We start from the raw sequence: 13949 nt of genomic DNA, 5'->3' as shown, positions 1-13949 counted from the left end.
CTTCCCATTGTGTGGACTTTTCACATGGCACATGGCAGAAACCACAGGAGCACATCAAAGCTTGTCACTGACGGTTTCCAAGAATACGCCAACAGACTTGATCCAGTTTCCAGGAATAAATCAACACAGTTCACCCACAGTTTCCCGGAATACGCCGCCACAGCTCCGTAACAGTTTATAGAATACGCCAACACAGTCCATCTACAGTTTCCAGGAATACGCCAACACAGTTCACCCACAGTTTCCAGGAATACGCCAACACAGTTTACCCACAGTTTCCAGGAATACTCCAATACAGATCACCCACAGTTTCCAGGAATACGTCAACATAGATCACCCACAGTTTCCAGGAATACGCCAACACAGCTCACCCACAGTTTCCAGGAATACGCCAACACAGTTCACCCACAGTTTCCAGGAATACGCAAACACAGTTAACCCACAGTTTCCAGGAATACGCAAACACAGTTCACCCACAGTTTCCAAGAATACCTATTGGTCTTCAGTATCAGGATATACGCCAACACAGTACTCTTACACTGCAGATTGCTGCTACAGTCTACTTGTGCATCTGGAAAATAACATATTTTCCTCCCCAGTGTCAGTTTTCCTCAGTATGAGTGGTGTCGTTTCAACTGTTGCATTTGACTTTTGGTACTCCATCTGGTTTTCTTTTATCTCCTCATCTTCAGAACCCACAGTAAACTTGAGCCTCCGTCGCCGGGACGAGGATCTGCGCAGCAACTCTGCACTGCTGGGCCCTGAGAACAGCCCATGTGGGTGAAGGAAGGAGGGAATCTGATTATTTACAGTGGTGCCATTTGGCAGTGTTGCCTTTTCTGGTGCCCCCGGGGAGCCCTGCTCTCGAAAGGGGCTGTTGGGCTCCTTGTAGTGGACCCCCACCAGACGCCGGTAGGACCCAGCTGATGACAGCGGTGTCGTGTCAAGAGGAACGAGCTGCTTGAACCGAGTTATGCGCTTCTCTTCATCCTCCCCTGTCAGCCAGAACGTCCTCATCTCGCCCTTGCCCTGAAACAATGGTCAATACACTGAGGGCAGAGGTCGAGTGGACGAGTAAGTAGGTGTCCATTACATACAACCAGAAAACAAAGCCACTGTCTGAAAGCTTTCTCACCAGGAACGTGTATAATGAACCCATTTAGATTTCCCCAACCCGGGTAATAGATCCCCTATCCATAGTCATCTGTGATTCGTGACGCTGGTTCATGCAGTACATATCAAAAACTATAGCGCCATCTGACCAGCTGCTATATCATGAAAGTAAGGGCACTTTTGGGTGACATCACTTACGGTTTGTGGAAACACTTGAACGACTTTTAAACAGATTGGGCATATAGCTATCTGGAACAAAGATATATTCCCTTTCGATTTAATCTTAATCTTCAACGTCAGCTCAGAGCTGCCCGAATAATATAACTTCATTAAGCGTGGGCTGTGTTAAATATTCAGAATACTGGAGCATATTATGAATGCCATATTGTAATTTGATCAAACTGAGAGCCTCACTTTGTAAATGACCTTACCAAATGGCAAGAACAGAAGACATGGAATGCAACAGTATGTTGAATATTCTAAACATGAAGCAGCATAGTTACTTTCTCTAAACATGGACTCATAAACACATGCTTATGAAGTCAGAATTGTAACTCGACTGAGCTTTTAGCAACGATTTCCTACGAACACGAGAAGGGTTTGATAACTGTCATTTAGACGTTGATCGCATGAGCAATCGGTTTGGTATTGTGACTCTGACAACATCAGTAACGTGAACAGGAGAACCCAGGTTTCCGACTACGACGCCATGTTTCAGACACGCCAAAGGGAAGCAGCTCTGGACAGCCGGTTCCGGCACCACAAAACACAAGCTTTAAGTTGTTATGTTTGAATCATTGATGGAAAACCCACATCTGTCACCTGGCATTGTGATTCAGTCACGCTAGGACGATATCATTCTATTTAGCGTTTAATCTTGATGATCGTGATGGAGCTTTGTTGCAGAGATCGTATCTCTGGCACTGGGATTGTAACGAGATATCTGCTGTGGGGTGGCTCGGTGTGTTTCATCAAACAGATGCAAAGATTGTAGGTGATCTGGATGAAGGTGGCGTCCACTGCAGTAGCATGAGCCACATCACAGCTTCCTTGTCATGTATGTCATGGTATTTGCCAGCCACATCACAGCTTCCTTGTCATGTATGTCATGGTATTTGCCAGCCACATCACAGCTTCCTTGTCATGTATGTCATGGTATTTGCCAGCCACATCACAGCTTCCTTGTCATGTATGTCATGGTATTTGCCAGCCACATCACAATGTCCTGGTCATGTATGTCATGGTATTTGCCAGCCACATCACCTTGTCATGTATGTCATGGTATTTGCCAGCCACATCACAATGTCCTGGTCATGTATGTCATGGTATTTGCCAGTCACATCACAATGTCCTTGTCATGTATGTCATGGTATTTGCCAGTCACATCACAATGTCCTGGTCATGTATGTCATGGTATTTGCCAGTCACATCACAGCTTCCTTGTCATGTATGTCATGGTATTTGCCAGCCACATTACAGCTTCCTTGTCATGTATGTCATGGTATTTGCCAGCCACATCACAGCTTCCTTGTCATGTATGTCATGGTATTTGCCAGCCACACCACAGCTTCCTTGTCATGTATGTCATGGTATTTGCCAGCCACATCACAGCTTCCTTGTCATGTATGTCATGGTATTTGCCAGTCACATCACAGCTTCCATGTCATGTATGTCATGGTATTTGCCAGCCACATCACAGCTTCCTTGTCATGTATGTCATGGTATTTGCCAGCCACATCACAATGTCCTGGTCATGTATGTCATGACATTTGCCAGCCACATCATAGCTTCCTTGTCATGTATGTCATGGTATTTGCCAGCCACATCACAATGTCCTGGTCATGTATGTCATGGTATTTGCCAGCCACATCACAATGTCCTGGTCATGTATGTCATGGTATTTGCCAGCCAAATCACAGCTTCCTTGTCATGTATGTCATGGTATTTGCCAGCCACATCACAATGTCCTGGTCATGTATGTCATGGTATTTGCCAGCCACATCACAGCTTCCTTGTCATGTATGTCATGGTATTTGCCAGCCACATCACAATGTCCTGGTCATGTATGTCATGGTATTTGCCAGCCACATCACAATGTCCTGGTCATGTATGTCATGGTATTTGCCAGCCACATCACAGCTTCCTTGTCATGTATGTCATGGTATTTGCCAGCCACATCACAGCTTCCTTGTCATGTATGTCATGGTATTTGCCAGCCACATCACAATGTCCTGGTCATGTATGTCATGGTATTTGCCAGCCACATCACAGCTTCCTTGTCATGTATGTCATGGTATTTGCCAGCCACATCACAATGTCCTGGTCATGTATGTCATGGTATTTGCCAGCCACATCACAATGTCCTGGTCATGTATGTCATGGTATTTGCCAGCCACATCACAGCTTCCTTGTCATGTATGTCATGGTATTTGCCAGCCACATCACAATGTCCTGGTCATGTATGTCATGGTATTTGCCAGCCACATCACAATGTCCTGGTCATGTATGTCATGGTATTTGCCAGCCACATCACAGCTTCCTTGTCATGTATGTCATGGTATTTGCCAGCCACATCACAATGTCCTGGTCATGTATGTCATGGTATTTGCCAGCCACATCACAGCTTCCTTGTCATGTATGTCATGGTATTTGCATTTGCCAGTCACATCACAGCTTCCTTGTCATGTATGTCATGGTATTTGCCAGCCACATCACAATGTGCTCTTGTCCTTGTCATGGTATTTGCCAGCCACATCACAATGTCCTTGTCATGTATGTCATGGTATTTGCCAGCCACATCACAGCTTCCTTGTCATGTATGTCATGGTATTTGCCAGCCACATCACAATGTCCTTGTCATGTATGTCATGGTATTTGCCAGCCACATCACAGCCTCCTTGTCATGTATGTCATGGTATTTGCCAGCCACATCACAATGTCCTGGTCATGTATATATACGATGCTATGAGGTTTTTACTCCCATGAAGCTCCAGATGAACAAATAGCACTGGCCTGGCAGGTGTTTGATCATCCTTGTAGTTTGACAGAGATTTTTAAACGTAGGTATGTCTGTGGCATCCCCTTGAATCAACGTATACTGGAGAAAACAGTATTTGAAGTTCATCCTCTATGCCAGATGGATTTCAGGATAGTAAGCTGTCGTCCAATATTTCAGATAACCCATCTGGGATCTTGAACATTTTAACACAATTCTGTTCAATTAAACACTCAAAACATCTGTACGTGGCATATCTTGAACTGCTTTCAAGTGTCGCACTTTAACCAGCTGAAGTATATCTACTGGCGTTCTATGAAAAAATCAAATCAAATCGCAAAAACAAAATAATTAAAAACATAACCTGTGACGGCAGAAACACACCCAAGTCACATGAATTAGGCGGTGTATGTGGAGGAGGGTGGACGTGGACGTTATATGCGAACACTACAAGGGACATGAATTATTCCGCTGCTAATTCTCTTTTACTGCTCTGAAACTGGAGGATAAATATTATGTCTGCTTGGTATTTCTTGAATAAAAAAATGACTTGATGTAAAGTAGTCACCTTCAGCGTGATAAAGCCTCTGTCCTCGATGATGTAGCCACCTATTTTGTGGAGGAGCTCGGCACACTGACGTGAGCAGTGGATCTTTAGTGCTGTAACATAAAGTAAACATCAGACCAGGCTATCATTTCCAACATGTAAATGGGGTGTTTGTGTGCTATCTCCCGTTTAAACAAGTATATGCCCGGATCTAGGGTTTCACTCAATTAGCCACCACAGGGAATATGAGTTTGTAATATGCCCCTTATGTGTCTGTCACTGATCTAGAGGGGGAGATGTGGCGGGTCACGATGGCACGGCTGCGGTCAAGTGAACGTTGAAGTGGGGACAGTGTATGCACTGTTTGTCTGTAGACAATAAAGGTTCCTCCGTGGAGGTAATACAGGTCCGTTCACAGACCAGGGTTAGGCAATGACAAGACATGGCAATGGAGTCAGGAGGGGAAGATAATGGAAAAAGGAGAGCAGGAGAAATACAGCAAGAGAGGAAGGAGGAGAGGGATAGTAAGAGAGGGAGGGGGTGACGGGTAGTAAGATACGAAGGAGGTGACGGATAGGAAGAGACGAAGGAGGAGACGGATAGTAAGAGAGGAAGGAGAAATACAGGAAGAGAGGAAGGAGGAAAGGGATAGTAAGAGACGAAGGAGGAGACGGATAGTAAGAGAGGAAGGAGAAATACAGGAAGAGAGGAAGGAGGAGACGGATAGTAAGAGAGGAAGGAGGAGACGGATAGGAAGAAAGGAAGAAAAAGACGGATAGTATGAGAGGCAGGAGGAGACGGATAGTAAGAGAGGAAGGAGGGGACGGATAGGAAGAGAGGAAGAAGAAGACGGATAGTATGAGAGGCAGGAGGAGAGGGATAGTAAGAAAGGCAGGAGGAGACGGATAGTAAGAGCAGGAGGAGACGGATAGTAAGAGAGGAAGGTGGAGACGGATAGGAAGAGAGGAAGAAGAAGACGGATAGTATGAGGCAGGAGGAGACGGATAGTAAGAAAGGCAGGAGGAGACGGATAGTAAGAGAGGAAGGAGAAGACGGATAGTAAGAGAGGCAGGAGGAGACGGATAGTAAGAGGAATGATTTGACGGATAGTAAGAGAGGAAGGAGCAGACGGATAGTAAGAAAGGCAGGAGGAGACGTATAGTAAGAGAGACAGGAGGAGACGGATAGTAAGAGAGGAAGGTTTTGACGGATAGTAAGATGAAGGAGGAGACAGATAGTAAGAGAGGCAGGAGGAGACGGATAGTAAGAGAGGAAGGAGGAGACGGATAGTAAGAGAGGAAGGAGGAGTCGGATAGTAGGAGAGGAAAGAGGAGAAAGATAGTAAGAGAGGCAGGAGGAGACAGATAGTAAGAGAGGAAGGAGGAGAAGGATAGTAAGAGAGGCAGGAGGAGACGGATTTTAAGACAGGAAACAGTAGACGGATAGCATGAGAGGTAGGAGGATACGGATAGCAAGAGAGGGAGGATTTGACGGATGGTAAGAGAGGAAGGAGAACACGGATAGAAAGAGGCAGGAGGAGACAGATAGTAAGAGAGGGAGGAGGGAACGGATAGTAAGACAGGAAGGAGGAGTCGGATAGTAGGAGGGAAATAGGAGAAGGATAAGAGGCAGGAGGACGGATACATATGACGGATGGTAAAAGAGAGGAAGAGCAGACGGATAGTAAGGAGGCAGGGACACGTATAGTAAGAGAGAGGAGGAGACGGATAGTAAGAGAGGAAGGAGGAGACGGATAGTAAGAGAGGAAGGAGAAGACGGATAGTAAGAGAGGCAGGAGGAGACGGATAGTAAGAGAGGAAGGAGGGACGGATAGGAAGAGAGGAAGAAGAGACGGAGTATGAGAGGCAGGAAGGAGAGGATGAAGTAAGAAAGGCAGGGGAGACGGATAGTAAGAGCAGGAGGAGACGGATAGTAAGAGAGGAAGGTGGAGACGGATAGGGAAGAGAGGAAGAAGAAGACGGATGAGTATGAGGCAGGGAGGAGACGGATAGTAAGAAAGGCATGGAGACGGATAGTAAGAGGAAGGAGAAGACGGATAGAGAGGCAGGAGGAGACGGATAGTAAGAGGAATGATTTGACGGACAGTAAGAGAAGGAGCAGACGGATAGTAAGAAAGGCAGGAGACGATAGTAAGAGAGACAGGAGGAGACGGATAGTAAGAGAGGAAGGTTTTGACGGAAAGTAAGATGAAGGAGGAGACAGATAGTAAGAGAGGTGCAGGAGGAGAGACGTAGAGAGGAAGGAGGGACGGATAGTAAGAGAGGAAGGAGGAGTCGGATAGTAGGAGAGGAAAGAGGAGAAAGATAGTAAGAGAGGCAGGAGGAGACAGATAGTAAGAGAGGAAGGAGGAGAAGGCTAGTAAGAGAGGCAGGAGGAGACGGATTTTAAGACAGGAAACAGTAGACGGATAGCATGAGAGGTAGGAGGATACGGATAGCAAGAGAGGGAGGATTTGACGGATGGTAAGAGAGGAAGGAGAACACGGATAGAAAGAGGCAGGAGGAGACAGATAGTAAGAGAGGGAGGAGGGAACGGATAGTAAGACAGGAAACAGGAGACAGATAGTAAGAGAGGAAGGAGAACACGGATAGTAAGAGAGGCAGGAGGAGACGGGTAGTAAAAGAGGGAGGAGGGAACAGATAGTAAGAGAGGCAGGAGGAGACGGGTAATGAGAGAGGCAGGAGGCGGATAGTAAGAGACGAAGGAGAAGATGGATAGTACGAGAGGCAGGAGGAGACGGGTAGTAAGACAGGAAGGAGAAGACTTGTAGTTAGAGAGGAAGCAAACGGATAGTTAGAGAGAGAGGGGGTGACGCGTAGTATGAGAGGAAGAAGGAAACGGATAGTAAGAGATGAAGGAGGAAGGGGAAGGGGAAATCCTTCTCTTTATAATTATCTTTAATGTATCCCACATAATGTTTACTAGTACAGCAGTCAATGTTCCGTCGATGAACATCCAGGGTCTGCCTTGTGCACAAGTTACCGGGCCGCATGTCGGGGGACATACATGGGTGTACTGGGCTCTAACTAGGTATGGGACAAAGGGATACAGACAAGTTGGCATCAATATTCATCTGATTAATAGCACACAGAACTTTAAACATCCGCTCCTTTGACCCAATCTAAGCAAAATTCATATGCAGATATGTTCATCTCTACCAATACGGTTATTGATTAGCAGGCTTGAGATGAAGATGAAATAATTAATGGCAAACACTCACGTTCTCCGTTGGACTCCATTCTGGAGGCAGTGTTGACAGTGTCCCCGAACAGACAGTAGCGAGGCATCTTCAGGCCCACCACCCCCGCCACACAGGGGCCGGAGTGAAGCCCGATCCTCAGCTTTAGGGTGTCCGGCCGGTGCTTCATTCGGAACTTCTTAATGGCCTCGAGAAGATGGAGCGACATAGAGGCAATCTCTCCGGCGTGACTGTCGTTCCTGTTCGGCAGCCCACTCACCACCATGTAGGCGTCCCCGATAGTTTCCACCTTGTACACGTCGTAGTATTCAATGGTGGCATCAAACAACGTGTACAGGTCGTTGAGGAGGTCGATGACCTGGAGAGATGACAGCTTACATGACATATCCACATGACATATCCACACCGACATACACAATGTCGCTGTGTTGGAATTGTGTGTCATATTATAAATGTTTAAATAGAACTGAATTAACTTATCAACTATGAAATGGATTATCTCCATTATACCGCATAACGTATGAAATTATCATATTCACATCACAGACGTATCTTCAACGTATTGGTAAGACACCTGGACTCGCCACAGCCTGTTACAACCACTTGACAGATGAAGAAATAACATGATAATGACTTCGAAATTGTTCAACTACCAACACAGTATGACGAAAGGGGAAAAGATAGTCTTTGAGGAACAGATCAGAAAGACAGACTGAGTGTGAGTGAGTTTGGTAATGTCAGCAATATCCCAGCTATTCACGGCTCGGGTACCTCAATTGGCTTCAATGGTTGTGCCCCAATCTTAGAGCGACCGAGCGCTGCTGTGAGTACCCGAGTACCATGTCGCCATTCAATCCAGTTGCCCTATGGTAACTGATGTTTGTCATAACTATGTAGGTGACTTCAGAAGAAAAACACTGCGCTACAATGCTGGAAGCCGATGTGTAGAAAAACAGCGTGACATGCGTTCAGTTAAACTCAACCTCGCCGGCCTCCTGTGGAGAGTAATGCCATTAAGATAGCGAACACGCCGCCAAACGAGAAGCTGGCATTTTTTACAACTCTGTGAACTCGGAGTCGGAATTATCGGAAGCTGGAAATAATTTCATTAATGTTAGGATTTTAGCTAGAATCATAAAAACCGCGTTACAATAAGAATGTTCCGACAGAAGCTAACTACTTACAAACAGGTTATGTCACGAAGGTTACAATTCTGTAAAGTGTCGCAGTACATATCTGGGGGCCATTTTGTGGTTTTGTAGCGATAGATATTTCTGACCTACTGTGCGGAAGATATCTAGGATATATCGATGTGTGCTATGTGTCTACGGCAAATTAAGAGCAATCAATGGAAATGTTCAAATTACCCCTGGAACAACGACAGGTCAAAGCTATCGCAACTAATTCAATCAATTTGTAATGAACAATTCCCTGATGTCATCTGAACGAACATCAAAGCGCTTCAATGGGCGTATTACAAGTGTGTGTCTGCATTGATAAATGCAATGTTTACGTGCGCTAATCACTTCGTACCATCAACTCAGACCTACATCACCCTCAAGCCTGCGTGTGTATGACGTCCGCCTTGAACCTAACACGACATCCTAAACTCCAAAACCAGGGCACTCAACACAACACGACATCTGCACCTTGGTCACCAGTAGTCACACAGATGTTTGATGCGACAGTTAAGGTGAGAGTCGCCTAGTGTCGCCTTTTACACAGTTCACGGAGCACCATGTGTCTATCTAGCAACACGGGTGCTTTGTGTCGGTGCAGATGGTGACTCGGATGCAACGTGCTTCATGAAATGAAATTGATAACTCCATTGCTAATTTGATTACATCTAGGAGCTTGATCGACTTCTGAGGGAACAAAGAGCTTAACTTAGTGACGTGACGCACCATCGCACAGACGACTTATATCAAATCACTGCCAGCTCAATAATAGCAACCTACGTCAATTCGTGCGATAGGGAATTACGAATGATGAATGGCAATGTTTATTTTCTACTTTTTGTATGACAATAAATGGTGTATGTTACAATTCCATCGGCCAGTAGCAAGTTAAGTAAGTACAGTTCTTGCCATAGTACACGATATACACTAAAGTACTGTCGCAAATAGAAACACACCCTGTTTTTAGGCTGTTACTCTGTATTCCTAAAATTTACAAATTTACAAATGGCATATATCGAAATAACCCACATCGGCCTAACTGGGCATTCAGTGGGATGCGTAATAGTATATCCAGAAACATGTTTACTCGTAAAATCGGGCAAAACTTAGAAAAAATACGAATAGCTGCTCAAAACAATAGATCAGGCTATAGATGTCAATTAGGTTGCTCAGCCAGGTATGACGACGGACCGTCGACTCACCTGGCATGAAAAGCATGTGCTGCCTACAAGCACAAGGGGTCATCTCAAAGATATTTTATGCCTTTTCGTGTGTGTTGAATATGTCTCATCTATAGATCATAAAGTTTGTGTTGAGATACGTAAAAGGGTATGATACCCATGGAGAAGCTTAAATCAACCATCGTATTAAATGTCTCAAAATAAATAGATGACATGACAACCTTAAGATCGACAGGACTGGATATTATTTGTAAATTGTTATGACATGCCGTTTGCTTCCCAGTTTAATTCCCCTAAATGATTATCTTATCTCATCCCGACCCCAACCACCGTCTGCTACACCCGTCCTGGATTTGCTTTCAAGACGACCCCTCCTACCTGTTTCTTTTTATAGTGATTGTGAGACTCCATGGTAGCTACATCCTTCATAGTTTCAGTATTAAAGTTATTATTTTAACACTAGCCTCAGACTTGGCATCATGCCCACTCCATTTAAATCAGCGATAGTGAAACCTCTTCTGAAGAAATCAAATCTGGATCCAGATGAACTCAAGAATTATCGTCCTGTATCCAACCTTACCTTCATGTCCAAGGTGATAGAGAGAGCAGTGGGAGACAGGTTATCTCAGCATCTGTTGCATCATGACCTCTACGAGCCATATCAGCCGGCTTACCGTAAGAACCACAGTACTGAGACAGCTCTTGTCCGTGTGTTTAATGACTTGAGACTCAGTGTTTACAATAACATGACATCTTTATTGGTCCTCCTCGACCTCAGCGCCGCATTCGAAACCATTGATCATAGCAGGCTTCTGTTTCGTCTCAGGAATAACTTTGGTATTGATGGGATAGTGCTGGATTGGTTCACATCGTATTTTACAAATCGTCACCAGGCTGTATTCATTGATGGTTGCTCTTCTGACAACGTTCATCTCCAATGTGGTGTTCCTCAGGGATCTGTACTAGGACCGGTCCTTTTCACACTATACACAAAAAAGGATCTCGGGACTCTCATTGACCAGTTTCAAGTCTCGCGACAGTTGTATGCAGATGACACCCAGCTTCATAACAGCTTCAAACCAAATCCAACTTACGTGCATTCTGCAACAGACCACATGGCAGAGTGTTGTGACCAGATCAAGTCATGGATGTTCACCAACAAGCCGAAGCTCAATGAGGACAAGACGGAGTGTCTTCTGGTAGGGACTACACCTCGCCGAGAACAGGCCAACATCAAGTCGTTTCACTTTGGCGAAACCACTGTTCCACTATCTAACAGTGTTCAGGACCTTGGCGTGACTGTTGATCCAGAGCTGTCATTGGACCAGCACATTACCATCTTGTGCAGGACATGCTTCCTACTCCTCAGAAACATTGGACAGCTTCTCACAAAGGTGTCAGCTATTATCCTTGTCCTCTCATTGGTGATGCCTAGACTAGATTATTGCAACAGCCTCTTTGCTGGCGCAACAATATCCCAGATTGGTAGACTGCAACGGGTCCAGAACACAGCACCAAGAATAGTCACTCTCTCACCCAAGTCATCTCACATCACCCCTGTGTTGAAGGACCTCCATTGGTTTCCCATTCCACAGCGCATCACTTTTAAACTCTGCATTCTCGCCTTCAGATGTCTCTCTGGAAGTGCACCTCAATATCTGTCCGACCTCCTTTCTCCATACAAACCAACAAGATCCCATTCCGCTCCGAGAAACATAATCTTCTGTGTATTCCTAAAGTCAGAACAGTTAGAATTGTTCAAAGAACTTTCTCTTATGCTGCAGCCTCAGAGTGGAATCATCTCCCACACCATTTGAGAGAAATGACAGAACTTTCAACCTTTCGAACATCGCTAAAGACCCACCTTTTCCAAAAAGCCTTTTCGTCCTGACATCAGCGCTTTAGCATGCATTGTGCATGGAAATATGCGCTTTATAAATGAACTATATTATTATTATTTTTTAAAATATTTTTTACGTCAGCTATCGTTTATAATGAAGATAAGTTTAATGTCAAAATGGACATTTAAAAATTGTCCTTTGTAATATAATATCATCGCACACTAATTTGCATAAAGCCATGGTCTGTTCCAAATAAGTCGCTTTGGACTTCGAAAAACCGCATTTCTCATTTCTGCACTAATCACTCCTCAGCAAAGTCCTTTTTCTACGTTTCCTATCTCCCTACCACTGAGACTGTAGTTAGGCCGAACTTAGTTTAACAGATATTTCACACTTACACATATTAACTACATAAAGTGTAGATATCAATGTGAAAAAACAGTTTTTCATCTATTTCCGACAGTACTTTAAGTCTTAACCATCTAGTAAATAAACAGGCCACACACTGTATTATCTACTCATCGTACTTGTACCACACTGTACTGTCTACTCAATGTGCCTGTAACACACAATTCTGTCTACTCATCGTAGCTTATAACACACAATACTGTCTACTCATTGTACCTGTAACACACTGTACTGTCTACTCAATGTGCCTGTAACACACACTTTTGTCTACTCATCGTACCTTATAACACACAATACTGTCTACTCATTGTACCTGTAACACACTGCCCTCTCTACTCATTCTACCTGTAACACAATGTACTGTCTACTCATTGTACCTGTAACACACTGTACTGTCTACTCATTGTACCTTATAACACACAATACTGTCTATTCATCGTACCTTATAACACACAATACTGTCTATTCATCGTACCTTATAACACACAATACTGTCAACTCATTGTACCTTTAACACAATGTACTGTCTACTCATTGTACCTGTAACACAATACAGTCTACTCATTGTACCTTATAACACACAATACTGTCTACTCATTGTACCTGTAACACAATGTACTGTCTACGCATTGTACCTGTAACACAATGTACTGTCCACTGTCTACCATTGTACCTGTAACACAATGTACTGTCTACTCATTGTACCTGTAACACACTGTACTGTCTACTCATTGTACCTGTAACACACTGTACTGTCTACTCATTGTACCTGTAACACACTGTACTGTCTACTCATTGTACCTGTAACACACTGTACTGTCTCATTGTACCTCATTGTACCTGTAACACACTGTACTGTCTACTCATTGTACCTGTAACACACTGTACTGTCTACTCTGTCTACCTCATTGTACCTGTAACACACTGTACTGTCTACCTCATTGTACCTGTAACACACTGTACTGTCTACTCATTGTACCTGTAACACACTGTACTGTCTACTCATTGTACCTGTAACACTGTACACCTGTAACTGTCTACTCATTGTACCTGTAACACACTGTACTGTCTACTCATTGTACCTGTAACACACTGTACTGTCTACTCATTGTACCTGTAACACACTGTACTGTCTACTCATTGTACCTGTAACACACTGTACTGTCTACTCATTGTACCTGTAACACACTGTACTGTCTACTCATTGTACCTGTAACACAATGTACTGTCTACTCATTGTACCTGTAACACATGTAACTGTCTACTCATTGTACCCTGTCTGTACTCATACCTGTGTACCTGTAACACACACACATACTGTCTACTCATTGTACCTGTAACACAATGTACTGTAACTCATTGTACCTGTAACATACAGTACTGTCTACTCATTGTACCTGTAACACAATGTACTGTCTACTCATTGTACCTGTAACACACTATACTGTCTACTCATTGTACCTGTA

At 44.2% G+C, this 13949-nt stretch overlaps 1 protein-coding gene across 2 annotated transcripts in view; it reads right to left on the bottom strand.

Annotated features, from left to right (window-relative positions):
* Positions 1–550: 550 nt before the first annotated feature.
* The window catches only part of LOC124281396 (speract receptor-like), a 57873-nt gene continuing 44474 nt past the window's right edge, over positions 551–13949 (bottom strand). Inside the window, exons 11-13 of one of the 2 annotated variants that reach the window (XM_046717428.1) lie at positions 7897–8233; positions 4677–4768; positions 551–1029 (exon numbers count right to left, since the gene is read on the bottom strand). In XM_046717428.1, the coding sequence (XP_046573384.1) occupies positions 553–1029; positions 4677–4768; positions 7897–8233 (906 nt within the window). In that variant the 3' untranslated portion in view covers positions 551–552. Of the gene's footprint in view, positions 1030–4676; positions 4769–7896; positions 8239–13949 lie in introns of both variants that reach the window. The other variant, XM_046717430.1, reaches the window with a different exon arrangement.

Source organism: Haliotis rubra, unplaced genomic scaffold (assembly GCF_003918875.1).
Source record: "Haliotis rubra isolate DU_JTF1 unplaced genomic scaffold, ASM391887v1 Scf284, whole genome shotgun sequence".
Lineage (NCBI taxonomy): Eukaryota > Metazoa > Mollusca > Gastropoda > Lepetellida > Haliotidae > Haliotis > Haliotis rubra.
Note: the sequence above shows the minus strand (reverse complement) of the source record. Positions and strands in the feature narration are given on the sequence as shown.